Genomic DNA, 27,419 nt, shown 5'->3' with positions numbered 1-27,419 from the left:
CCTTGCTCCGTTGCAACAGGAGCACCTGAGGCAGAAGCCATGAAGCCATCCCCAGTGCTTGGGGCAACTCATTCTAATTGAGCCATGGCTGCAGGAGGAGAGAAGGGAGAGAGAGAGAGAGAAGGAGAAGTGAAAGGGGGAGGGATGGAGAAGCAGATGGGTGCTTCTCCTGTGTGCCCTGACCAGGAATCAAACCTGGGAATTCCACACACTGGGCCGATGCTCTACTGCTGAGCCAAGCGGCCAGAGCTCACAAATACAACGTTAAATAGATCAGTAAACCTTGACCTTCAGCATTCCCTCTTAGGGGAAGCAGGCTGAATGAGTGAGGCTTCCATGAGAAGGAAGTTCCCAGTCCTGCAGAAAGGCCGAGCCCTGGGGAGTCCCAGCCTGTCTGAGGGTTAGCCACGGTCCTGGAGAGTCTGGAGGAGGCTCTGCTAATATGAGTATGGCCTCTTGGGCCTCATCTGCCCAGCATGGATGTCCATTGCCCACCCATTTTTCACCCAGACTTCTTTATCCTCCTTTGCGAATATCACTCAGGGGGGCTCGGGGCTGACCCCTGTACCCTGACATTGCTAGGGAGCATCGGGAAGTCAGCTGAGTGTGTGTCTGTTGTGGAGCAGTGGCCACGCTTCACACTGGAAGCAGAATGTACTCCCTGCACACTCAGAGCTGAGCCCACGCCGAGGACCCTCTCTCTAGAGAAGCTTCCTGCATGGTGGCGTGCTTGGCCTCAGCTCTGCCAGCCCCCATGAGCGGCTCCTCTGTGCCCCGCACTCAGGTGATCCTATGTTTCTCCCCCGTGGGCTCTGTCCTGCGTGTCCGGGCAAGAAAATTCCCTGCTGTGGTCAACTGCACAGCCATCGACTGGTTCCACGAATGGCCAGAAGACGCCCTGGTGTCTGTCAGCGCCCGCTTCCTGGAGGAAACTGAGGGGATTCAGGTGAGTCACTGGGGCCCGGCTTCCTCTGCCGTGTCTGTGCCAATGGTCACTGGAGACAGGGATCCTATCCTGGACATCTACCTCCAGGGCCGGGATTAGGGTAAGGTAAGGGAGGCACCCGCCTTGGGCACAACATTTAAGGGGGCCCCAAGAACCTCAGTAATCAAGGTCAGTGATGTTCTAATGCAATATTTTTTTAAATCAACATTAACACTAAAACATTTACAGTGAACAAAATTGTAAACCAAGACAGGGTTGCCGTTTGCTGGTTTCTTGGCCCCACGTTACAGTACGGGAATGTCGTTTCCATCAGTCCAGGGTTCTGGCATGTGGCTGTGCCCTGCAAGGCCGGTCCAGGAGGGCTGACACCGATGTGCTGACAGGTTGGGTGACTCAGGCTTCACACACTGGCCCTGTCTGGAGTGGATCAGAGAGCCTGTGCTCACTGTGATAAGTGACACGAGGCACACACTTTCCTTTTGCCTTGGGCTCCAGCGTGGCTCTGCCTCCCCTTGACCGGCCCTTCTCATAAGGAGTATGTGGGGAGATGTGAGTAGTCCCCTTATACAGTGCCTTTCTTGTATTTATTTTTAAAGAAAGGAGAAAGGGACAGAGAAAGTGGGGGTGTGGGGAGCGGGAAGCATCAAGTTGTAGTAGTTGCTTCTTGTATGTACCCTGGGCGGGCAAGCCCAGGGTTTCGAGCCAGTGACCCAGCACTCCAGGCCAATGCTGTACCCACCGTGCCCCCCAGGCCAGCCTGCCACTCCCTTATTCAAAGGCGGTGCCCATGTTCACTGCCACCCTTATGCCCTGACCAGGCTGACGTGAACACTGGGTAGCCCCAGAGCTAACCACACTTTGTTATCAGGTTTTGAACACATATTTGGTTATTTTGTAGGATAAAAGGAACCTGAAACGACCTTTTACCCAAGTGTTTAAAGATGGGTGAAATCCCCTATGTGCCGCCTTCGCAGTGTTCCCTTGCGGGATAAGCCACCCCAGGAATGCTGCAGCCAAACAATGTTTCACTCCGGCATAGACATGGGTGTCCAGCCTCCAGGACGGGCCTTCTGGGATCAGGGAAGGGCCCCGCCGCTGGCACCAGCAAGGGCACAGAGTGTATGCCAAAGAAACATGATGGATGACGCATTTCCAAATTAACCTGAATGGAAGTTAATGTCACTTGGTCAATTCTTGGGGTAGAGCTCCCACTGCCTGTCTTCAGGCAGTGGGGACAGACGCGGGTAGTGGGAGATGTGACCCTGGTGTGGACAGAGGACGAGGAAGCTTGCAGAGGAGTTACTAACACCCTAGGACCCCGCACAGGAAGTGCACAATGAGTGCTTGCTGAACGACCTGGGCTCTCTGAACACAGTGGCGGACCCTGTGCTGTGGCAGGGGTGCAGGGGTGTGAGTGCGTGTGACACAGAGACACAGCAATAAGCTCTACTGTGACCGCACTAGCTCAGCCCTTGGTGGTGCAATGTCACCAGTGCCCACAGCTGCCCCCGGAGACATTGCTGTCTCGAGTCTCATTTGACAGTGAAACCGCTGGGACTGGGAAAGGGGCTGTGTCTCATCCAGGCCCTCCCCACCAGAGAGTAAGGAAAGCCCACCCTGCTGGTTCGCTGTGGCCAGCTGCCTCTTCTTCCCTGGGCCCTTCTGAGAGGAGGCCAGAGCGCCCTACAGGAATGCGGTCACGCCCAGCAGGGAATGGGGAATGAAGGGTCCAGCTTGCTTTTGCAGCCAGAAGTCAAGACCTCCATCAGCCTGTTCATGGCCTACGTGCACACCACTGTCAACGAGATGTCCAAGGTGTATCTGGCCATCGAGAGGCGCTACAACTACACCACTCCCAAAACCTTCCTGGAGCAGATTAAACTCTACCAGAACCTGCTGGCCAAGAAGAGAATGGAGCTGGTGGCCAAGATCGAGAGACTGGAAAATGGCCTCATGAAGCTGCAAAGCACGGCTTCTCAGGTAGGAGGGGCAGCAGGGACCAGGGTGGGGATGGGGGTGCGGGGAGCCAGCCCAGCAGGCCACTTCTTTTTCTCAAGTGTACCTTCCAGGCCGTCCATTCCTGGGACAGTGCTCCCAGGCAAGGATGGTCATAACAGCCAAGCAACCTCCTTGTGGTAGAAATCATCAAGATGGGGGAGAACACCCCATCCTCTCCCTTCCTGTTTACCAGGACATGCTCCTGCCCCTGCCTGGCCAGGCCTGGGGCCTCACGCATGCTTGCTCCCCAGGGAGTGTTTTACCCCTGGCTTCCCCTCACTGCTGACCCGCAGCCTCCCCAAACTCCCTGATGGCTAGCTCCCTGAGCAATGGGAATGTGTCTGACCCTTGTGACCCCATGTATGCAGTAGGTGCTTAATAAACACTTACTTTAGAGAAGTTGAAAAGGTACATCGAAATGAGTCCCAGGGAGTCCTAAGCAACTGACAGGCCCGCAGATCTGCCAGTCTGTGGCTGCCATGGCCACTGGCCCTCCCAGGTGGAGGGCAGCATGCAAGGCGGTGCTGAGCTTGTCCATCCCCTGGTCCCCTGGTGTGTCCCCCTCCCCCAAAGGTGGATGATTTAAAAGCCAAGCTGGCAATTCAGGAGGCGGAGCTCAAGCAGAAGAACGAGAACACGGATAAGCTGATCCACGTGGTGGGTGTGGAGACTGAGAAGGTCAGCAAAGAGAAGGCCATTGCTGATGAGGAGGAGATCAAGGTGGAGGTCATCAACAAGGTGGGCAGATGCTTGGCTTTCCAGAAGTGGTAGCACATGTCTGTAGAAACTGTTTCTTATTTATAGATACCAGGCTTCCACGGAGATCTGTCTGCTTGGCACTCAAAGGCCTAGAGGGGTTCATCCCACCCCAAAGAGTAAATGCATGCATGACTTGAGTGTGTGCATGACTGTATGCATGACTGTGTGCATGACAGTGCATGATTGTGTGCATGACTGTGTGCATGACTGAGTGTGTGCATGACTGTGTGCATGACTGAGTGTGTGCATGACTATGTGCATGACTGAGTGTGTGCATGACTGTGTACATGACTATGTGCATGACTGAGTGTGTGCATGACTGTGTGCATGACTGTGCATGACTGTGTGCGTGACTGAGTGTGTGCATGACAGTGCATGACTGTGAGTGACTGAGTGTGTGCATGACTGTGAGTGACTGAGTGCATGACTGTGTGTGTGCATGACTGTGTGCATGACTGTGTGCGTGACTGAGTGTGTGCATGACTGTGTGCATGACTGTGAGTGACTGAGTGCATGACTGTGTGTGAGTGAATGAGTGTGTACATGACTGTGTGCATGACTGTGTGTGAGTGAATGAGTGTGTGCATGACAGTGCATGACTGTGAGTGACTGAGTGTATGAATGAATAAATGAATGACTGATTGTGTGCACGATGGAAAAGACTCTCATTTTCTTACAGGGAGGATGAGTCGTACCTCTGAAATGTCCCCAGAGACAGTAAGGTCTATAGCCAGGGTTGGTCTGCACGGCCCCAGGCTCCCCTTCAGCCTAGAAACTGGAGCCAATGGGAGGAATAGCTCGCATTCCTGAACCTAAGTCTGCCCAGGCTGGCTCATTGCAACCCACGTATTTAGGGGCAAGAACCAAGGAGGCAGGGAGGACAAGGGTGGCCTCCAGGCAGTGACTCAATGAGCATGAAGGGGAGCATGCAGAGGGCTCCCCACCTCACCGCCTCCTTACTCCCTGCAGCCCCTGCCCAGCGCCCCCCTTACACACACTGTCCAGACAAGACCCCCACCCTGCACTGATCTTTCCTGTCTGGTACCTTCCAGAATGTCACTGAGAAACAAAAGGCTTGTGAAACGGACCTGGCCAAGGCAGAGCCAGCCCTGCTAGCCGCGCAGGAAGCTCTTGACACTCTGAATAAGGTAAGAGAAGAAAAGGAGACATGAGGAGCCTGGCCTGAGTGAAGAGGCAAAGCCATGGCCGTCAGTTCACTCGCAGTGGGTTCCCTGGGACCATCACCAGGGGCCTCCAGGTCTCCCCTTTAGGTCGGCCCCGTCTGTCATTTGTAGAACAACCTGACAGAGCTGAAGTCCTTCGGATCCCCCCCGGACGCCGTGGTCAATGTCACAGCCGCTGTCATGATTCTGACTGCACCCGGGGGCAAGATCCCCAAGGACAAGAGCTGGAAGGCGGCAAAGATCATGATGGGCAAAGTGGACACCTTCCTAGAGTCCTTGAAGAAGTATGACAAGGAGCACATTCCCGAGGTCTGCCTGAAGGCGTTCAAGTGAGTCGGACTCGGTGGACCGTAGGTCTCAGCACAGTTCTTGGTCCTGTCGGGAGCCTGACATACATCCAAGCACTGCGAGGTCCTGGAATCTTCTCCCACTCACTGGGGCTGGGGCAGGGTCCTGGGCTGGAGAGTAAGGTGGGAACCCCACACACAGTGGGTGGTGGCCCGGGCAAATCTGGCTGCCCCTGTAAGTACACCTCGTCTGGAGGGGCACACTCAACCTGGCTGGCAGTGCTGCCTCTGGGTGGGGGGCTTGAAAAGGGAGTACGGGGGGGGGGGGGGCTCCAGGTTTTACCCATAAATCCCAATGCACTGCTACTCACGAGGTTCTGCACTTGTAAGAACTCCAGACACTGCCATCTGCCTTTCGTGTGGCCCCTGCCTGGGCATCCCTCAGCAGCTCGGCCTCAGGGGCTGCTTGACCACGACAGAGAGGCACACCCATGGCCCCAGTGACCCAGGGGAGACCCCAACATCTCCCAGCTCCCATGTGTTGAGGAAGAGACCTGAACAATTGAAAAGTGCTTGATAAACAAAATAGTTTAAAGTACCAGAGACCCTGCAGCCCACGCCCAGGGGCGGCCACTGCCAACTTGCAGGGAATTTTAGTCCTTTTTCTAAAGTTTTGTGTTTTTCCCCCCAAAGTCGAAGTAATACTATGTATATGCAATTATTTGTTCTGCTTTTATTATTATCATTTTTCTACTTAACATTGTTGGGGGGAAATCACTTTCCCTGTGTTAAAACACTTATCAATGTCATTTTTAACAGCTGTATAATCTTGCCACTGTCCTCACACCACAGGGGATTCAGGCTGTCTCCATTTCTGCCATCGTAGAATGTGGCCCCATGACAGGCTTCTCCTGACCACCGCTGCCCACACGGTCCGGTGTGTACGCAGCCACACACACACCAGCCTACACAAGCGTGCACTGCACCAGAGGGGGAGGGGACAGCCGCTGCAGTCAAAACCATATTCTCACATGTCAATCATAATTCGAATTATCTGTAGAATATTTTTGGCAAGTAGTTCTGTTGATGATGCTTAAGGATGTGTGTTTTTTTTAAGTACTAGTTTCTGGAGTGTCTATCCTGCACTTGTTGGCATCTCTCTTGGTCTCTGTGGTAAGGTAACTCCCACATCATCATGCCTTTTAAGCTGTAGCTGCATGGCGATCCTGGGACACTGGGCGCAAAGCTGGGGACGCGACACGGTCAGGTAGGGAGTGAGGTGGCTCCTGGGGGCACCTGGCTCCGTGTGAACCCCAGCTCTGCCCCTCCTGAGCTGTGTCATCCCAAGAGGGAGAGTCAGCATCCCTAGGCCTGTTTCCCCAGGCAGTGCTCGGCAAACTCATTAGTTAACAGAGCCAAATATCAACAGTACAACACGACTGAAATTTCTTTTGAGAGCCAAATTTTTTAAACTTAAACTATATAGGTAGGTACATTCCTTATCGAGGTAGCGCCCGCACATGGTATTTTGTGGAAGAGCCACACTCAAGGGGCCAAAGAGCCGCATGTGGCTTGCGAGCCAGTTTGCCGACCAGGGCCCCCGAGTAAGACAGATAAGACACATGCAGGGCAGGGGTCAGCTCCAGGAGCTGATGTTTGGGAAGATGACACACAGCCCCCTGGTACTAGCACTGCCTGTCGGTGGTACTTTCGGCAAGTGGCTGACCCCTCTGAAGCCTAGCGGCGCTGTCAGAGAACAACAATGAGAATGGCTGTGTCAGAGCAAGAACAGAGGACAAAGTGCTGCCTGCCTTCCTTCCTGCATCTGGGACATGAGCCTTACGTCACTGCCCTCCAGGTCCCTTCATACCCAAATCACACTCCAGAGTCCGGAAGTCTACGTTTTGTTTTCCTTCTCCTTCCTCTCACTACTGTCTGTTGTGGTCAGCAGCCAGTCACAGCCCCTGTGGAGCCCAGGCTGGAGCAGACTGGCGTTGGGCCTGCGTCCTGTGGACCCTAGGCCAGCGCCCCTGTTCCCTCTCCAGGCCCTACCAAGGCAACCCGACATTTGATCCTGAGTTCATCCGATCCAAGTCCACAGCGGCCGCGGGCCTGTGCTCCTGGTGCATTAACATTGTGCGCTTCTACGAGGTCTACTGCGATGTGGCCCCCAAGAGGCAGGCACTGGAGGAAGCCAATGCGGAGCTGGCCGAGGCCCAGGACAAGCTCTCCCGGATCAAAAACAAGATTGCCGTGAGTGCTCATGCAAGCCCTGGTCCAGCAAGCAAGGCCACTGCTTCCACAGGTGGACAGTCCATACCTCCTTTGGAAAGGGGCTGCCCCGGCAGCTGTCGTGAATTATTCAGCAGCGGGAGGCAGAGCACACACGGGCAGATGCACACACAAGGCCGCCCTGCTCCTTGCCCAGCTCTCGTAGGGTGCTGCTGCCCTCATCCACTTCAGGATCTTCCCGTCTCGTTTTTCCAGGAACTCAACGCCAACCTGAGCAACCTAACGTCGGCGTTTGAAAAGGCAACGGCTGAGAAAATCAAGTGCCAGCAGGAGGCTGACGCCACTAACAGGGTGATCTCACTGGCCAACAGGTAACTCCTGAACCCCACAGGCCGCCCTTCCTGTCCTTTAGACCCCCTGAAAGGAACGAGCCCACCAAGTGGCCTTTGGAGGAAGAGGTATAAGCCCAAGGGGAGGCAGCAATGTCCCAGCTTTCACTCTCTGCGCACATAGCTGAGGACAAACAGAACGACTAATTACTGACCCAAGTCCCCACCTCCCAGAGCTGGTCACACTTCCATGGTCGAGCCCCTGTGCACTCCATGACCTCCCACAGTGCAGAATCCCAGATGCCCCTGACTTACCTAGGATGCCCGCTCAGGCAGAATTCGGTTCCATCCCAGTCACCTGTACCATAGAGTTGGGTGCAAGCTTGCAGGGTCCTCTCATACTGTGTCATGTGTCCAATGTACAAGGACTCTAGAGCTGTCCCATGGGACATGACGTGAGCCACATATGTTATTTAAAATGTCCTATTTGCCACCTTAAAACAGTACAGAGAAACAGATGAAATTGCTTTTGGTAATATATTTAACCTCAAACCTGATCAACATAAGAACAACCAATGAAACATTTATACGCTTGTTTTAACTCCCAAGTCCTTGAAACCCCTTGCGTGTTTACCTCATGCCACCTCAGCTCAGACTACCACGTTTGAGGTGCTGGCCAGCCCAGGCTCATGGCTGCCCTCATGGACAGCATGGCTGTAGAGTGGTCTTCTCATATTTTCCCAAGTGAGCTTGGGAGCCTGGCATAAGCAGTAGACAGAGACTGTCCTAGGCCGTGGCTCTGGCTGTATTTTCTCCTCCCCTGCAGTTGGGGACCTCTGGGTGATCATTGTCAGCGTGACATGGGGACCTGGGAGATCCTCGGGCTGCAGGAGACTGGCCCCAGATGGTGGGGTCATCACCTTGCTGTGGGTCATCAGGAAGTAGGGCTACTTGGATGACACTCAAGACAGACCCCAGTGGGCCAAATCAGACAAGCTGTACTTCCAACAAATTAGTGTCAATGATCCAGGACACATGGTGTGCCACTGAGGGCTAGGGGACCAATCCTAGAGCTGGTGGTCCAAGAGGCAGGAGGCACACCTAGAGTCCCCGCGGTACACAGGGCCAGGTGCCCTCTGCTGCTGCATTGTCCTGTGGCCATGTGGCTGTCACCCAGACTTCCTGCTAGCCAGAGTGTGTGCTCAGTGGTGTCCAGGGAGCAACTCCAGCACACGGGTGAAGTGGTCACAATGTCAGTAGCTGTGGCATCAACGCAGATGGCCTGGGGGAGGTGCCTGTCTCCAGAAAGCATTAGTTCTGCTTCCCTAAAGCATTTGTTTTCCCAAAATTTCCCCCCAAAGCATTTTCATTGTTGAACCACTGAACAGAGTAAGCACCTGAGGGTTCACAGAGGTTGGCGGTGGGGGCACACCTTCCTTGCTCCACTTGTCCAATCCTCTCGTTCACCAGACACCATGGTCCCTTCTTTGACCCCACTGACCTTGGTCCCCTTCCAGGCTGGTGGGAGGACTAGCGTCTGAAAATATCCGCTGGGCTGAGTCGGTGGAGAACTTTAAGCTCCAAGGGGTCACCCTGTGCGGGGATGTCCTGCTGATCTCTGCCTTCGTCTCCTATGTGGGCTACTTCACCAAGAAGCACCGAAACGAGCTGATGGAGAAGTTTTGGGTCCCTTATATAAACAAGTTAAAGGTAAGTGGCTCACCACTTTGGAAACTGGGGAAGTCCCCACAGGGCAGGCCCAGGCCAATCTCACCTTTGATTCTGAGACCGACACTCCGGCCATTCGAGGTCAAGGCTGTGGCCTGGGGTGGCCAGTGCTGACATCCATCAGGGGATGGGAGTGGCTCTCTCCTCGCAGTGGCCAGCTCCCCACTGTCCAACAGCAGAACCCCGTTACTGGACAGCCATTTCCCCAGAGCAATAAGGCCACGTCACCCCTTGCTGAGAAATAGCGCTTTCCCTTGGCAGGTCCCCATCCCCATCACGAATGGTCTGGACCCATTGACCCTGCTGACCGACGATGCAGACGTGGCCACTTGGAACAACCAGGGGCTCCCCAGTGACCGCATGTCCACAGAGAACGCCACCATCTTGTGCAACACAGAGCGGTGGCCCCTCATTGTGGACGCCCAGCTGCAAGGAATTAAGTGGATCAAAAACAAATATGGGAGCGAGCTAAAAGCCATCCGCCTGGGACAGAAGAGGTGCCTGCCACACTCATGTGGGTGGGGGATGCTGGCCAGGCTGGGACATGCATCCCACCCAGGTGGTTCATACTTCTTAAACCGATGGGTGGATCTTTCAATACAAATACTGGCCCTGGGAATGACACCAAGATTAAAGAATTAAACTTGGGGCTCTGCCCCCCCATTACCTGTGGTTCCTGCAAGGAGGGGGTACTGACCTGGGCTCCCAGCCTAGGTTGACTCCAACCTAGCTGTTTGCTGACCAGAAGGCTGTAGGCAGGTCATTGTCTCATCTTGTCTCTCGTGTGGTTTATTTCGACACCAATGCGGAACAGTGGGCATAATAAAGGCCACCCTGTGTCATCCAGGTGTATGGGGGAGGTCGTTGGCAGGTGTGAAACTTTGCCTGGGCAGTCCCGCAGGGCAGTTCACACAGGAGCCTTGAGCGCCCCTCAGGGAAGGACAGATTTTGGAGGTGCACGAGCTGCTGCAGGGCAGTGCACACAGGAGCCTTGAGTGCCCTCAGGGAAGGACAGGGTTTTGGAGGTGCACAAGCTGCTGGACCTCGGGCACGTCCTGGGGCAGTAAGGGTGCCACCGTGGCCCCTGGCACTCAGCATCCCCCACACTGTGCTTCCAGCTACCTGGACATTATTGAGCAGGCCATTTCAGAAGGGGACACCTTGCTCATTGAGAACATTGGCGAAACTGTGGATCCTGTGCTGGACCCGCTCCTGGGCAGGAACACGATTAAAAAGGGAAAGTGAGTTTCCAGGTCTTCTCTACCGTCTAAGCCACGTGAGCCCCCTGGGGTGGGGTTCATCGTGGGAGACTTCCTTAGCTTCCCTGGTGGGCAGCAGGGGCCTCCCTGAAATGCTGCCAGCTGTGAAGGACCCCAACTCAGGGGGGAGAAAGGAGAGAGTGGGGCCCCACCCCAGTCAGGGAGATCAACACCATTTTATCAGTGACGACCTCCGTGGTCATGTTTTTCTGTTTTTATGCATTTTGCAGATCTGGAACATAGTTTAATTTTTTAAAAATTCAGGTCGTTTGTATCTTTCTTTTTTTTTATTTTTTATTTTTTTTACAGAGGCAGAGAGAGAGTCAGAGAGAGAGACAGACAGGAACGGAGAGAGATGAGAAGCATCAATTATTAGTTTTTCATTGTGCATTGCAACACCTTAGTTGTTCATTGATTGCTTTCTCATATGTGCCTTGACTGCGGGCCTTCAGCAGACCAAGTAACCCCTTGCTGGAGCCAGCGACCTTGGGTCCAAGCTGGTGAGTCTTGCTCAAACCAGATGAGCCCGCACTCAAGCTGGTGACCTCGGGGTCTCGAACCTGGGTCCTTCCGCATCCCAGTCTGATGCTTTATCCACTGCGCCACCGCCTGGACAGGCTGTATCTTTCACTTTAAAATTATTTTAACGTGTACAGTTAGTTCAGTGACATCTAGTGTGTTCTCAGCATTGTGCAGCCACCAGCTCTATCTCATTCCAGAACATTTCCATCACCCCAGAAAGAAACCCCATCCCTTGGGGCAGTCACTCTGTCCCCTCCCCCAGCCCCAGGCAGCCCCACCCTGCTCTCTGTGTCCATAGATTTGCCTGCTCTGGATACTTCAATGCACATCAATGGAATCACACACCATGTAGCCTCTCGTGTCTGGCTTCTTTCACTCAGAGTCATGCTTTCCCACATTGTGACAGGTGTTCAGCTTCAGTACCACATTTTGATTCTCCAAGCATTGGTGGATACACTGAGCTTGTAGTTACCTTTCTAATATAGAGAAATTAAACCAACACAAAAAGTGAGACTTTCAGAGTTGATGTGCGCCACTGTTAAATGTGGGGGTGCATGCAGAAGCGGCCAGTAAACATGCTGATGTCTGGACTCTGCGAAGGGCCTGGCAGGTGTACTGATGCCCACAGAGTGATGTTAGGTCCCCAAAAGTGAGCTTGACCAGAAAGAGGGGAGCATCATGGGGAGCCAGAGAGAAGCAGCCCCCACAGAGAGTCAGCAGACCTGGCTCAATGCTGGGAGCTCCCAGAGTGTGCTGGTGACCTGCATTGGGACGCAGGTGTCTTTCTCATGTAAGGGCTCTGGGGTGTAGCCCAGGCCCAGTATCTCTGTGGAGGCTCCCAGAGCCAGTTGAGTGAACACTGCTGTAAAGATCAAAACAAATCAGCCTGACCAGGCGGTGGTGCAGTGGAGCAGGGGTCCCCAAACTTTTTACACAGGGGACCAGTTCACTGTCCCTCAGACGTTGGAGGGCCGCCACATACAGTGCTCCTCTCACTGACCACGAATGAAAAGGTGCCCCTTCCAGAAGTGCGGCGGAGGGCCGGATAAATAGCCTCAGGGGGCCGCATGCGGCCCGCGGGCCGTAGTTTGGGGACCCCTGGATAGAGTGTCGGACTGGGATGCAGAGGATCCAGGTTCGAGACCCTGAGGTCGCCAGCTTGAGTGTGGGCTCATCTGGTTTGAGCAAAAGCTCACCAGCTTGGACCCAAGGTCACTGGCTCAAGCAAGGGGTTACTTGGTCTGCTGTAGCCCCCAGTCAAGGCACATATGAGAAAGCAATCAATGAACTAAGGTGTCACAACAAAAAACTGATGATTGATGCTTCTCATCTCTCTCCATTCCTGTCTGTCTGTCCCTATCTATATGGAAGGGCCAGTCACAGGCCAGAGAGGAGGACTGAACAAGGAATATCACAGTCCCTTCCCAGTGATAGGGACAGGCAGGATCGAGGCGGCAGCTTGGGTGGGGACAGCCACCAGGCTGGTGTGGAAAGTGGTTTGTGTCTGTGTTGCTATCACCAGGAGCGCCTCTAACCCCTTCCTGCACTGATCACCAGGTTCATTAAGATCGGTGACAAAGAGGTGGAGTACCACCCCCAGTTCCGCCTCATCCTACACACCAAGTACTTCAACCCTCACTACAAGCCTGAGATGCAGGCGCAGTGCACCTTGATCAACTTCCTGGTCACCAGGGATGGTCTCGAGGACCAACTGTTGGCTGCTGTGGTGGCCAAAGAGCGTCCAGATCTAGAGCAGCTAAAGGTACGAGGGCCTGGTGTCGGCCACAGGTGGCCCAGAGCTGGCTGGCTCAAAGACAGAAATGGGGACAGGCCACCATGAGGTTCCCTGGCTCTCGGCTTCTCTGGGCAAGTGCCTTGGCTTGTCACACTGAATTGTTTTTGTCGTACAACAGAAGTCATCCTTCCCCAGCTGCTCCCACGTAAAATTCTCAATCAAAGGATGGCTTCAGTGAAAGACCAGGAGTCACAGTGGGGCCCAGACAGCCTAAGGCACCTACCTGCTGCCCCACAAGATTGGCCTTGTGCCAGCCCCTGAGCACTGGTCAATCACACACATGGCTCAGAGGTGTCCTGGGCCCCACAGTTCTCCCCTGGTCCCTGAGCCCTTGACACACCGTGGGCAATGACAGGCAGCTGCAGGGACCGGGGCAGGCACTGCACTGCTTGTGGCTTCCGCTCTGGCTGGCTTCCATTCAGGCTCCCTGTTGTCTCGTCTGAGTCAGGGCCATGGGCCAGACTGTGGAGGCAGAACTGGACCCACCACTGGCCCCCCTCCCCCGGACTCTGCCCCTCCTGCAGGCAAACCTCACCAAGTCTCAAAATGAATTTAAGATCGTCCTTAAAGAGCTGGAGGACACTCTGCTGGCCCGTCTGTCGGCTGCCTCAGGGAACTTCCTGGGGGACACAGCCCTGGTGGAGAATCTGGAGACCACCAAGCACACGGCCTGCGAGATTGAGGAGAAGGTCGACAGTCCCCAGGGCCACAGCATGTGGGGGCAGCGGGGGCGGTAGCGGCACTGACGAGGGGCAAAGGCCCCCAGCACCCAGGCTATCTGCTGCAAGCTCCCGGGACAGCTTCCAAGGGGCCAAGAGCTTCAGACAGGGTGGCAGGGGACCATCTGCTCGCCAGTGTTGCCCACCAGCTGGTTTCACTCCGGCCCCTTTTGCTTGTTTTCAGGTACAAGAGGCAAAAATCACAGAAGTTAAAATTAATGAGGCGAGAGAGAACTACCGGCCGGCGGCAGAGAGAGCATCCCTGCTGTACTTCATCCTGAACGACCTGAATAAGATCAATCCCATCTACCAGTTCTCCCTCAAGGTGCGGCTGCACTGGCGCACTCTGGGCCACCTCAGAGGGCAGCTGATGGGGGTGCGGGAACCCGCCAGGGAGGGCTCACAGCCCTGCGAGTCTCCAGCTCCACACTCCGTTCCCAGGCCTTCAACGTGGTCTTTGAAAAAGCCATCCTAAAGACCGCCCCTGCTGATGAGGTCAAACAGAGGGTGATCAACCTCACGGATGAGATCACCTATTCCGTCTACATGTACACGGCCCGTGGGCTCTTCGAGCGAGACAAACTCATCTTCCTGGCACAAGTTACGTTTCAGGTAAAGCACTCAAAGCGTGGTCCACTGGCGGCAGCCACGGTGCCCGGCAGCTAATGGGTGGGAAGCGGCTGCTCACGGGCACAGGGCTTCCCTTTGTGATGAGTTCTAGACCTAGACGGATGATGGTTGCACAGCAATGTCAATGTGCTAAATGCCACTGGATGCTCCACTTTAATCGGATGGAAGTGGTAAATTTTGTTATGTTAATTTAAATTTAAAAAAAAATTAGAAAAAATAAGGTGGCCTGACAAGGTGGTGATGCAATGGATAGGGCATTGGACTGGGATGCAGAGGACCCAGGTTCAAAACCCCGAGGTCGCCGACTTGAGTGCAGCGTCACTGGCTTAAGCATGGGATCATAGACGTGACCCCATGGTCGCTGGCTTGAAGCCCAATGTCACTGGCTTGAGCCCAAGGTCGCTGGCTTGAGCAAGGGGTCACTCGCTCTGCTGTAACCCCCGGTCCAGGCACCTCGATATGATAAATCAATATTGATTTATATGATAAATCAATCAATGAACAACTAAGGTGCCACAACAAAGAACTGATGCTTCTTCTCATCTCTCTCCCTGTCTGTCTGTCCCTATCTGTCCCTCTCTCTGTATCTCTCTGTCACAAAATACAAAAATATATGACTTTTAAAACCAAGGTGAAACAAAGTTTTGCTCCAACTGAAAGGTGCAAGACAGTGCTTGCCCCGCAGGCATTGGCTGAGGGTTCCTCTCTGCCCCCCTGCAGTGATAGCTAGGGCGCTGAGCAGCCCCCCTTTTCCCATAGGTCTTGTCCATGAAGAAAGAGCTGAACCCAGTTGAGCTGGACTTCCTCTTGCGGTTCCCCTTCAAGGCCGGGGTCGTGTCGCCTGTGGACTTCCTGCAGAATCAAGGGTGGGGCGGCATCAAGGTTGGTGGTCAGGTGTGAGCAGGGTCCTCGTTCCCTGCCAGTCACAAGGCATATGGGCCATGACATTCAGTAAACCCGAGGCCTCAGAGGACAGGCCAAGAGTGAGGGGCTGCCCGCCTGCCTTCCTATCCAAACAGAACACAGCGACATTCCTTGGTCCGTGCATATGTCCCCACACACCACATGCTGAGCCACAGCCAGTCAGGCGAGTCCAAGGGTTATCCTCTCCCCCCACAGCTCCCCTACCTCCAGTTTCCAAGAAAATGCAAAATGTCAAGGTTATTCTTCAGATTCCTAAGTACACACACTTGGGCCCTCAATGTCTCTGTTCAAAAAGACCTGAAGAAGGTAGTACCCTGCAGGAGACTGACCCCCATTCTAGAACCCTCTGGAGAAACAGCAAGAGTCATGTCCTGGATTAGAGGCCTCCTCCCAGGTTCCCGCCAGATTCCCGCCACTTTCCAGGGTCGACCTCCTGGCTCTTGGTTTTAGTAACAGGCCATAGTCATCCTTGTCCCAGAGCCCGGGCTCCTCCTAAGGGACTTTGCATTGCAGGGGTGAGGATGGGGGAAAGGTGCCTCTGTAAGGAAAGCAAGAGGGGTCACCTGCCTCCAGGCCCTCTCAGAAATGGATGAGTTCAAAAACCTGGATAACGACATTGAAGGATCTGCCAAGAGGTGGAAAAAGCTTGTGGAGTCGGAAGCCCCAGAAAAAGAGATCTTCCCGAAGGAGTGGAAAAACAAGACAGCGTTGCAGAAGCTGTGCATGGTGCGCTGCATGCGGCCTGACCGCATGACCTATGCGGTCAAGTGAGTGTCTGGCTAAACGGGGGCATCGGGGCACGCTGCCTCCACCACCCTGGGCTAATGGCCACGGCGGGGCTCTGAGGACTCCACTCCACACAGGGGAATGGGGCCCAGAGGAGCCAAAGGTTGGCCTATGCTGGGGACAGAGGCAGGACCCTCTCTGTCCACCTGATTCCGTTTCTGAGTCCTGAGCTCTCAGGGTCTCAGAGGTGGTCAGCAGGCCCCTTGGCCTCTGCTAACCTGAGCAAGGAAGTGAACCTCTCCAAGACATGACAGACCTGACGGGGAACTGATAGAAACGGGCAGAAAGGACTCCCTCGCGTTGGCTTTCCCGTTTTGGGGGGGGCTTCCAGTCCAGAGAAATTGTTCACAAAATTAAAACAGCTCTCTGCAAACAAGCCAAGCAGACAGAAAGAAAAGTTGTCCTTCAGGTGTGACCATCCAGAGGTCAAAAGCCCCCAAATGTTGATGGCTGCGCCACTGTCTGTGGTGTAAACTGCAGCTGCCAGCAGGCTGCTGGGATCCTGCATGCCATGGGCACTGGCTCCGTAAGCCTGTGCCAAGGGCACAGTGCCGGCAGTGGTGGGGCCCCAGGCCAATGGCATGCAGCATCAGTAATGTATCTACAGGGAGTCCCCGTGTGGCCCAGCAACATCATTAGTAGTAACTTATGACATTCCCACCCAGGGCAGGACTTAGTACATTCCGAAAGTCCTTCCTGGACAAGGATCCTATAGCACCTGCATTCTGACTTCATTCCAAAAGCCAGAATCAGTACAATAATGGGAGGCCTTGGGAGGAGCAGCCCCAGCCACTCCCACCTGTGGTCAGCATTGGTCTGGAAACCACACAGTGAAGATGGGGTGGGGGGCTCTGGCACCAACCTGCACACTCCTTGTTGAATGGGTAAGGAGTGGGCCTGTGGGTGGCCTCTAAGTGAACAGGCCCACCTGGAGGGCCTCCAAGGTGCTCAGAGCATTGAGAGCCACCTGCCGGAGGTGAGCAGCTCTCCCTGGGTACGCTGCCACCATCCTTTCAAAGACTGAGCTGGACATTTAAATCTTGCTAATTTTACCTCCTAAACTCAGCCACTTGTGGTCACAGAAGAGGGGCAGATAGCTGAGCTCCAAAGGTGTGTGAGACCGAGATGGAAAGGGTCCAGGACTTGGAATGGAGAGGTGCTTGTAAAGAAAGGTGTTTACGTAAACCCCATCCTTTTCCTGTCCTCAAAAAACAGCTGTGATTCACGCTTTCTTCCTCCTCACCCCCCCCCCCACATTCCCCATTAGGTGAGATGACCAAGACGCAGTGACCCATCCACATTCTGTTCCTGCTGCTCCTTGTCTGGACAGCAAACAGGAAATGAGTGGGAAACAGGAATTCGCTGAGAACAGAGCCCTTCCTTAGGAGCACTCAGGGCTCTCGGGGTCCACAGCTACCTGGCACTGAGGTTGCAGCCCCATTTCGGCCTGTATTCCCTCCCAGGTGACCTTGTGTGCCTTTGAAAATAGGCAGCATCAGCTCACTGAACCGCCTCTCACCTGGTCTCAGCAGCTACTGAGGAGGGGCAGGTTGCAGGGTGCAAGGGAGCAAGGGGTGCCCAGAGCAAACACAGTCAAGGCGGAGAGCACATACCCTCCTCATGCTCCCTACACAAGGAAAGCAGGCCTTTCTGCTGAAGCAAGTCCACCAGAAAAAAGCCCTTCCCCTGGGTCATAGCCCACCAGCCCCCGCCTTGGGGCTGACCAAGCATGTCTCCCTCAGGAACTTTGTGGAGGAGAAGATGGGCAGCAAGTTTGTGGAGGGACGGAGTGTTGAGTTCTCCAAGTCTTACGAGGAGAGCAGCCCCTCCACTCCGATCTTCTTCATCCTTTCCCCAGGGGTTGATCCCCTGAAAGACGTCGAAGCCCTGGGTAAGTGTAGCCAGCCAGTGTGGCCTCAGTCACTGGGAGATGCCAATCAGAACCACAGTGACATGTCACACCCACTGGGATGGTCATTATCAAAAATATACTGCTCACAGAAGTCAACAAATCCCAGAGGGAAGGAGGGGCGGGAGTCAGGGGGAGGGGGGCAAAGGGGATGTAATGGGGGTACATTGGGGGTGAGGGTGTTACATTGAGTGGGACACTTGAATCCATGTTAACACAATAAATTTAAATTTCAATAAAAAAATATATACTGCTCACAAAAATTAGGGGATATTTCAAAATGAATATGAAGCAATAAAAAAAAAGCATTTTTTTTTGTATTTTTCTGAAGTTGGAAACAGGGAGGCAGTCAGACTCCCGCATGCGCCCAACCAGGACCCACCAGGGGGGGCTGCTCTGCCCATCTGGGGCGTTGCTCTGTTGCAACCAGAGCTGTTCTAGCGCCTGAGGCAGAGGCTACAGAGCCATCCTCAGCACCCGGGCCATCTTTGCTCCAATGGAGCCTTGGCTGCGGGAGGGGAAGAGAGAGACAGAGAAGAAGGAGAGGGGGAGGGGTGGAGAAGCAGATGGGCGCTTCTCCTGTGTGCCCTGGCCGGGAATCGAACCCGGGACTCCTGCACACCAGGCCGACGCTCTACTACTGAGCCAACCGGCCAGGGCCAAAAAAAAGCATTTGATTTTTTTTTATTAAACAAGAACATCAGAAAAGCAAATGACAAGTCAAAGAAAGTTGTTCAATTATGCAAATGAGATGCAAAACCAACTTTTATTTCATTGGTAAAAATGCAAAAGGCTGAAAGTACTGGAGTATCTGCATGTTCCCTGATCCCCTATATTTTGCGAGCAGTATAGAAAATGGCCAGCATTGGAGGAAGGTGGAGAAACTGGAGCCCTGATGCACCATTGGTGGGGTTGCCATGGGAGACAGTGTGGCAGTTCCTGAATAAGTTACACATAAAATTATCTGTGACCCAGTAACTCCACTCTGTGTACAGACCCCAAAGGAATTAAAACAGGTGTCCAAGTAAGTGCTGTACACAGATGTTCATTCACAATGGCCAAAAGGCAGATACAGCCCAAATGTCCATCAACTGATGATGGGATAATCCTGATGTGGTTCGTGCACACAGTGAAATATTATTCAACCATGACAAAGGAGTGAAGCACTGATATGCCATGCCACCCTATGGATAAACCTTGGAAACATGATGCCAAGGGGAAGAGGCCAGACATAAAGGCCCATGTCACATGATTCCATTTATCTGAAATGTTCAGAATTGGTAAATCTACGGACAGAAAGCAGACCAGTGATTGCCGGGGGCTGGAGGAAGAGGGGTGGACAGTGACTGTCAGTGAGTTGTGCGTGTTAAGATGGTATTTAAAATGGTAAATTTGGAGTTGCATGTATTTTACCACAATAAAAACAAGGGAGGGTGAGCGTGAGGCATTCCCACCTGAAGGTCACAGAACCTCTACCTTTGTCATTCTATCATCCCCAAGCTTTCCCGGTTTTTCTTCCTTTTAGGGAAAAAACTGGGATTTACCATCGACAATGGGAAACTCCATAATGTGTCCCTGGGGCAGGGGCAGGAGGTGGTGGCAGAGAATGCTCTGGATTTGGCTGCAGAGAAGGGACACTGGGTCATCCTGCAGGTATGGGGGCCCCGGCCTCCAGGGTGCGGGCTCCCGCACTGCGGGGCTGTGGGTATTGGCCTGGCCTGAAAGACCGTGGGTCACAGGGCTCACAGTCACAGACGGGTGGGAGGTGCCCACGCCAAGTAGAGCTGTGTCAGCCGGGTGGTGCGGGGTATCAGACTGCTCGGTGACAGCATGGATTCTTCAATGATGAGAAAGACACAGGGCTTTATGCCAGAGAGCTCCTAAAGAGAACACAAAACTCTAGTGACAAAGCACCCCTGCTCCCCCAAGCCAAAGGCCAGGAGGACCAGCACACCCCCCCGTCCTGGGTCCTGCAGCTTCCTAGCCCCTCCTCTTTCTGGCTGTCCCACTAACTCCTCCAGGCCTTCCAGGCTCCTGACCTCACAGTGAGGCTGACCTCAATCCCTGAGGCCTCGCCTAGTCATTTCTTCCTGACCCAAATTGCCCAGAAGAGGGATAGGTACCATATACTCTCAGCCCTATGCCAGCGGAGGGCGGGTGGGACTCGCTTTAAAAAGCCTGGAGTTTTGGATTATGTAATTGAGCAGAAGAATGAACTCTGGGACCACAGTCACTTTCCTAAAATTATCCCATATGCCCAGTGCCCCATAAGGGTGGACAGCAGGGTGAGGAGTGCAGGTGCAGTTAGGAAGAGGGCCAAGGACCCAGGGAAGGGAAGAGTGTGTGGGTGGGTGCTAAGCCCTGGTCTTGGCCACAGAATATCCACCTGGTGGCCCGGTGGCTGAGTACCCTGGACAAGAAGCTGGAGCGGTACAGCTCAGGCAGCCACGGGGACTACCGCGTGTTCATCAGTGCCGAGCCCGCCCCTAGCCCCGAGTCCCACATCATCCCCCAGGGCATCCTGGAAAATGCCATCAAGATCACCAATGAGCCACCGACTGGCATGCATGCCAACCTGCACAAGGCCTTGGATCTGTTCACCCAGGTAGGGTGGCTTCCCTTCTGTGTGCCGTCCCTGGGCCTGTTCCTTGTCTGAGTGCCCCGAGCGCCCAGAGCAAATGGGATCTCTGGGCATCTGGGCCGAGGATAAGACTCCAAACTGTGAGGTTGCTCCACCCTGGTTCTCTCCCATCCACACCACCTGCAGCACACACACACACACACACGCACACACGCACATTCACCCACGCCTCGCGTTGCACAGCCAGCATATTCCCGAAAGGCTGAGTAGAGAACTGCAGGAGAACCCATCACTTTATAAAACAGAAATGCACATGTTTAATCAGTGTCATGACCTTCAAGTCCACAGGTAAATCAGTTCCAGGTCCTTGGTTTGTCCAAGGACCTCAGGCAGGGGCCAAGCTCCCTAGGGTAGTTCTCCAGTGGTCAGTCAGCTTTGCTGGGGCCACAGTGCCCCCCCCCCAGCCCCTGCTCTCCCTCCTGTGGCCTCACTGGGCTCTGCACCCTGTCCAGGCCCAGGTCTCCCCCTGCTACCTGCTCTCAGTGAGGATGCTAATCTGGGCTTCCTAGTCTTCCAGAGTGGGCTACAGGGGCCTCAGCCTGCCTGGTCTGAAGACCTGTCCCTCCATTTCCACTGGGGTCTTGGCTCACGAGTCCTTCCTCCAAACCAAACCTGTCCCCAAGCCACCACCCTGTCTTCCTCGCTCCCTCCTGCAAATTCTTAGCACCAATGTTTATTCTCTGGGCCCGTCACCCTGTCTTGCGCTAGAACTCTCTGGGTGCACACACTTGGTCTCCAAGTTTGAGTCTAAAACTTTTTTAAAGAAGAAACCCCATATTTTCCGATAACACCTAACAACCAACTTACAGAACGCACTATGCCAACACTGCAGAACTAGATCTGATGGATTTAATATAGAAAACCATAGATGAAACTATCTGATTCATCAACTAAAAATTCCCTGCTGGCTTTTAAAGGACCTTCCAAGGTCAGTGAAGTCACGGAGAACCACAAGCAGGAGATGTACACAAGGTCCCCCAATCCCCCTCCAAGCAGTCGGTAGTGTCCCTGGGGTGTTGTGGGCACAGGGGACATCCAAGCCAGTGTTTGCTGGGCAGAGACAGCCAAGACCAGAGTGGCGAGCAGGGGTTCACCAGGTGCAGGGGATTCGAGACCCTGGAGCAAGTCCCCAGGGCGGGGGTGCCCAGCTGCAGCGAGCCAAGGCCCGTCTCCAGACACGGGGCATTTCCTCCTGGCACTTGTCTCTTTATCGTTCGTGGCCATGTGATAGCCACCTGCCCTTCCTCCCCACTCAGAGGCACTCACAGATAAGAAAGATGCCGCTAAGCTTCCAGATGCCTCCATGTGTTTAAGAGCCACCCACTTGGCAAAGACTAAGCATAATCAGTAACATTTCACAAACCTGATCCCAGTTTGGGCTGGGACTGCTTTTCCCTGGGCCCCAGGAAAGAAAGGGCTTGCTGAGCACCCTGCCCCCATGGGAAGACCCAACCCATTGTTCTGAAGGTGGGGTACTGTTTGTCTGTAAACAAGGAGGAATGCTTGTAACTTGTTAAGTACACCCCAACAGATCCTGTGTTGGGGACTATTTTATTAGGAAGTCAGTATTTTGACTTGTAAATACCTCATAAGTGATGAAACACTTTCTGCCAGTGTTCCGAGTGTTCCCTCCTAGGCTTTGCAGACCTGGAGCAGACAATGGCTCCCCCATCTGCACCCCATTCCCTGTGAAGAGCTGGCAGGTGGGACCTGGTCCCAGTGGGCAAAGGTGAGCAGCTTTGGGACACCGCCTGACAGAGCATGCGCCCCCTGCAGGACACCCTGGAGATGTGCACCAAGGAGCTCGAGTTCAAGTGCATTCTGTTTGCCCTCTGCTACTTCCATGCTGTGGTGGCCGAAAGGCGCAAGTTTGGGGCCCAGGGCTGGAACAGGTCGTACCCCTTCAACAATGGGGACCTCACCATTTCCATCAACGTGCTGTACAACTACCTGGAGGCCAACACTAAGGTGAGGGTCGGGCTAGTGCCCTGCTCAATCCTCCTTCCTCCCGCCCCCTCCCTCTCTTCTTTGTTCTTTGTCTTGAGTCACAGCCAAGGAAGTAAGGGCCTCTCCAGCCCGCCAACCTGGCTCCGTGATCAGCACCTGGACATCGGCCACCACCCCCCACAGGTGCCAGCCATCTGGCAGCATCTCTGCTTGTCATCACACTCCTCGGGGGTCAGGTGTCCTCCGACACCTGAGTAGGGATGCCCCTAGGAATCCCAGCACCTGTGGGTGGCGTGATCTGGAGTGAATAAGGCCAATGCTGGGTCACTGTCTGGACATGGAACCCAGGTACCACGAGAGGAAGGATGGGAACACTTCCTGCCGGTTTTATTGAAAATAAAATGTGTGGTCGGACACAGCTCCACAGAGGACTGGAAAGAGAGCCAGCACACCCTCCAGGAATGGTCCCTGGCCGTGAGGGAACTAGCAGGCCTGGGCAACGAGTGTGGCCTGGAGGTATGACCACAGATGTGGGGCCAAGCCCAGCAGTGAGTGGCTTGTGCCCCTATGGGCAGCCCAGAGGCCTGACTAGAGACCCCTAAGGCTTGGCCACCATCTGGAATTGGGTGGGTCTCCCACCATGCTTGGCCCTCTCAGGACCTTCCTCATAGGAAGCTTGGCGCTCACCCAGAACCTGCCTCTGTGAGCCCCAGAAGGCAGAGGGCTGTTCCCCCCACCCCAAGACTTGGGCTCCTCCTCTGGCCCCTAAAGCAACAGCGACAAGGCCTGTGGCTTGCCCATCCTACATTGGGTGAGACAGGAGAACGGGCAGTGAGAGCAGTGCTCCTCCAAACCTCCTGGGGGCAAGGGAGCAAGGTAGGTGGTCAGAGCAGACCCCTCCCTCCCAGCGAGGGGTGAGGAAGGGCAGCAGAGCTGCCTGCCCCCTTGTGGCACAGACAGAAAGCGTGCTGGTGCCAGGGACCCGGGCTTGAGGCCGTTTTGCCCCTCACTAGCTGACCTCCTGGAGCCTGGGGACAGCACCCCGGTCTCCGAGCTTTGGGGGCTCAGTGAGGAAAGGTGGGAAGTGCCCTGCCTGACCTGGGAGCCCTAGTTTTAGGAGCCTCTCCTGTTTCCCAGCTATGGTAAGGAACCTGGAGGGTGGAGAGGTATGGCCTCAGGCCAGGCCAGGTCAGTCCAAGGAGAAGTGAGCACAGCCCCTGGGGCAGCCCGACAAGGGTCTGGCCTCTGATGACCTGTGATGTCAAGCACCATCCTGGCCCATAGCCCACAGAGAGGACTCCCCTGCCCCCAGCCTAGGCAGCCACAGTGGAGCCACCAGCCTAGACCCTGGGGGGACACAGCTCCGCCTCCCTCCCTCAAGCACTGCTGTCACCCAAGTCTGAGCCTGGAAGGCTTTCTGTGCTCTGAACGCTCACACATAAATCGGCCATGGGAAGTATTTCCCCTGTCACCACAGCTCTGTCATGGCAGCTGTCTCTGGGTACACTGCTGTGAGGAACGGTCTTGCCGGAATCTTCTCAGACATCTGCTCAGATGCTCCCCCACTGTGCACACGCAGAACCCAGGCTGTCCTGTGTGCTCCCTGCCATGGGGAAGAAGGGTAAGGATGGCCATCAGGACAGAGAACTGTCCTGTGTCCCAGCTCCACGGAGGCAACAGTAACCTGACTGACAGACTCGCCCGTGTCTCTGGGCCCTTCCATCCTCCGGACTAGGACACAGATGTGCTCAGACTCTCAGGGGAGGTCTGGTGATGTGTCTGACAGGCACTTGGGGAATCATCGCAGGTGTGAGAATGCTGATGGCATCTGTCTCTGGGGATTAGGCCACTGTCCCCACCCAAGGGGAGTGACATTTGCCAGGAGGCAGCTCATGGGAGCCAGGGAGGTGGAGTATGGTTTGCCCACTCTGCCCGACAACTGCCCCCACAGCAAATAAGTAAAACCCCATGGAAGCAGCTGCTCAGCACACACTCAGAGATAACTGAGCAGAGAAGAAACACTGTCACAAAACAACTTAGAGAATGTTAATGTTCTGACTACTATAAATTCAAGAGCCAATTGATTAAGCAACATGTTCTTATTCAGTGAACTTGACCTTGCCAGCATTTGGTAAACATCTGCTCCAGGCAGGCGCAGTGGAAGCAACAACCCTCAGGGAAAACACGGTTGCAAACATGGCTGGGTGCATGCCCAGAGGCCCCACACCAGGAGGCCCGCAGGGTAGCTGGCCTCCAGCCATACCAGCCACACCAGCCACATGTGACACGCAGCAAGTACAAACTACACCCTGGATTAGAAAGCTTGGTACAAAAAAAAAGAATGTAAAACAATAATTTTTATGCTGATACCTTTGGAATGAACTTGATACTGAAGTGGCTGCTAAAAAACTTGAAATGTGGCCCTGGCCGGTTGGCTCAGCGGTAGAGCGTCGGCCTGGCGTGCGGGGGACCTGGGTTTGATTCCTGGCCAGGGCACATAGGAGAAGCGCCCATTTGCTTCTCCACCCCCCCCCCTTCCTCTGTCTCTCTCTTCCCCTCCCGCAGCCAAGGCTCCATGGGAGCAAAGATGGCCCGGGCGCTGGGGATGGCTCCTTGGCCTCTGCCCCAGGCGCTGGAGTGGCTCTGGTCCCGGCAGAGCGACGCCCCGGAGGGGCAGAGCATCGCCCCCTGGTGGGCAGAGCTTCGCCCCTGGTGGGCGTGCCGGGTGGATCCCGGTCGGGCGCATGCAGGAGTCTGTCTGACTGCCTCTCCCTGTTTCCAGCTTCAGAAAAATACAAAAAAAAACCCAAACAAACAAAAAAAAAACTTGAAATGCCACGTGGCTGTCACTTCGGCCCCCATGGCCCTCCTGTGGGGCGTGGCTGTGTGGGAGGGACTGGTGCACGCTAGGGCGTGGCCTAGCAAAATGGGCTCCAGCCTTGCTGGGGAGGCTACATGGTATGTTTGGGAATAGTGGCAGCTGAGGAGCGGGCACCCAGCCGGAGAGCGTGTAACAGGTAAGCGAAAGGACAGCCACATCAGCCACTGAGGGTGGGATGAGCGGAGAAATAAACAGCCCATGGTCTGGCTACGTGGCTCACTTGGTTAGACTGTGGGCCCAGAAAGCCAGGATGAGTATGTCTGCTAGGTCACACTGCCCACCCCACTGGGTCTGTGCTGCAAAGACCTGAGATGCAGGTGGGTAAGAGCCACTGGGATGAAGGAATACACAAGGAAGCTCAGAGCCAGGGCACACTCTGTGGGAATCCAAAGAAAGACCCACTTGAAGGTCTGATGAAACTGGACTTCATGGCCAAAAGTGTGCACAGTGCCCAAAAGTCAAAACCCAGTCAATGTAGAATTAAACTGCTTTGGTAAAAGTAGACATGGAGGGACAGAGTCACAGATGGCTCTGAGTTTCAGAGTGTGGGGGATAAAAGAGGAGTGGGCAAAGGGGCAAGTTGGGGCCGGAGGGTGGACCTGTGGGATTTGAGGCACTGGCAGAGTTCCAGCCAAGTCACAAAGTACAGAGAGCAGGCTGTGGGCAAGGGCCAGAGGCTGTCCCCTGCCACCCGAGTCAGACACCTAAGAATGGTGGAATACGGGGAGGAGGTGAGCCTTGGGCCTGGGGATGAGGGCAGCAGGTGACCCTGCGGGCCTGCCACATATGAGCTGGCTCTCACACTAAATACAGACAGAAAGTGGCAGTTAGCAGGAAAGGCCTCTGTCCCCTCTCCAGGTGCCCTGGGATGATCTCCGCTACCTGTTTGGTGAAATCATGTACGGCGGCCACATCACGGATGACTGGGACCGCCGGCTCTGCAGGACCTTCCTGGTAGAATACATCCGGGCGGAGATGCTGGAGGGAGAGACCCAGCTGGCCCCAGGGTTCCAGATCCCCCCCAACCTGGATTACAAGGTGAGGAGTGCTTTCTCAGGGACAGGCCACGAATTGAACACAAACTCACTCTGTGACGCAGAATCACAGAGGTTAATGGTGTTCTGGCTGACTACCCACTGAGAGCCTCATATCACAAATGTTGTATCAGTAATTGAGCAAGAAGCTAGGGAACCAGGATGAAAGGGTTTGAAGCACAGCCTCTGGGGAGGGAGCTTCGGCTGGGTAGCTGGGGAGTTAAGAGGAGCAGCCCAGGAAGGGGCCAGGGGATCAGTGGGTGGGCGCCGAGGGCAAGACATGGGCGGATCATTCTCTTAAGGAGGTTCCAGCTCACACTGCTCTACCTTGGCAGCCTGCTGACCATCCTTCCCCTTCTCAGGGTTACCATGAATACATCAACGAGAACCTGCCCCCCGAGAGTCCCTACCTATACGGCCTGCATCCCAACGCAGAGATTGGCTTTCTGACGGTCACCTCGGAGAAGCTGTTTCGCACTGTCTTAGAAATGCAGCCCAAAGAGACAGACTCGGGAGCCGGCACTGGGGTATCTCGTGAAGAGAAGGTAGGAGCCTCATGGTCCACCCGTGACAGCAAAGGGCAGGGCCCAGAATCTGGAGTCACAAATGTGCCCTGATTGGCAGCAGCCCCTCAGCAGCTGTTAGCAACCACACTTGGGTCCTACCCCAGACCTTGGAATCAAGAGCTCTAGGGTGGACCCCTGCTATGGCACCGGTGCAGGTTCACGGGCCCAAGGAGAAGCACGGGATCCGCGGGTCACTGGGCAGGCTCCCTGCCACCGTCTGCATGCGCTAGTGTGAGCCCGAGATCCCAGAGAGCAGCAGCAGGGTCTCCCAGGACAGCCCCTCCAGGGGAGCTTAAATGATGCCAGTGGGCAGAAACCATTAACGCCCACCGCAACAGAAAAG

General features: G+C 54.7%; 1 protein-coding gene and 1 long non-coding RNA gene across 4 annotated transcripts in view; one reads left to right on the top strand and one right to left on the bottom strand.

Moving 5' to 3' along the window:
• Positions 1 to 27,419, top strand: part of DNAH17 (dynein axonemal heavy chain 17) — a 106,785-nt gene that overhangs the window by 74,624 nt on the left and 4,742 nt on the right. For both annotated transcript variants that reach the window (XM_066381411.1, XM_066381410.1), the window contains exons 55-76: positions 785 to 946; positions 2,693 to 2,926; positions 3,518 to 3,682; positions 4,756 to 4,851; positions 4,999 to 5,216; positions 7,220 to 7,427; positions 7,662 to 7,777; positions 9,253 to 9,445; positions 9,725 to 9,960; positions 10,582 to 10,704; positions 12,802 to 13,006; positions 13,564 to 13,728; positions 13,943 to 14,083; positions 14,200 to 14,370; positions 15,148 to 15,270; positions 15,886 to 16,079; positions 17,841 to 17,989; positions 19,533 to 19,660; positions 20,385 to 20,612; positions 22,425 to 22,616; positions 26,335 to 26,514; positions 26,873 to 27,055. In XM_066381411.1, the coding sequence (XP_066237508.1) occupies positions 785 to 946; positions 2,693 to 2,926; positions 3,518 to 3,682; positions 4,756 to 4,851; positions 4,999 to 5,216; positions 7,220 to 7,427; positions 7,662 to 7,777; positions 9,253 to 9,445; positions 9,725 to 9,960; positions 10,582 to 10,704; positions 12,802 to 13,006; positions 13,564 to 13,728; positions 13,943 to 14,083; positions 14,200 to 14,370; positions 15,148 to 15,270; positions 15,886 to 16,079; positions 17,841 to 17,989; positions 19,533 to 19,660; positions 20,385 to 20,612; positions 22,425 to 22,616; positions 26,335 to 26,514; positions 26,873 to 27,055 (3,810 nt within the window). The remainder of the gene's footprint in view (positions 1 to 784; positions 947 to 2,692; positions 2,927 to 3,517; positions 3,683 to 4,755; positions 4,852 to 4,998; positions 5,217 to 7,219; positions 7,428 to 7,661; positions 7,778 to 9,252; positions 9,446 to 9,724; positions 9,961 to 10,581; positions 10,705 to 12,801; positions 13,007 to 13,563; positions 13,729 to 13,942; positions 14,084 to 14,199; positions 14,371 to 15,147; positions 15,271 to 15,885; positions 16,080 to 17,840; positions 17,990 to 19,532; positions 19,661 to 20,384; positions 20,613 to 22,424; positions 22,617 to 26,334; positions 26,515 to 26,872; positions 27,056 to 27,419) is intronic.
• LOC136403074 (uncharacterized) lies at positions 7,422 to 9,744 on the bottom strand. 2 transcript variants are annotated; one of them, XR_010751092.1, is made up of 4 exons: positions 9,510 to 9,744; positions 9,237 to 9,425; positions 8,051 to 8,229; positions 7,422 to 7,685 (listed from the first exon to the last, which is right to left on the bottom strand). It is a non-coding gene; the product is annotated as an uncharacterized lncRNA (long non-coding RNA). The 2 variants fall into 2 exon arrangements; XR_010751091.1 differs by having other exon boundaries at positions 8,051 to 9,425.

This window comes from Saccopteryx leptura, chromosome 4 (genome assembly GCF_036850995.1).
Source record: "Saccopteryx leptura isolate mSacLep1 chromosome 4, mSacLep1_pri_phased_curated, whole genome shotgun sequence".
NCBI classification, from domain to species: domain Eukaryota; kingdom Metazoa; phylum Chordata; class Mammalia; order Chiroptera; family Emballonuridae; genus Saccopteryx; species Saccopteryx leptura.
The sequence above is the reverse complement of the archived record's forward strand: the minus strand, read 5'-3'. Positions and strand labels throughout refer to the sequence as shown.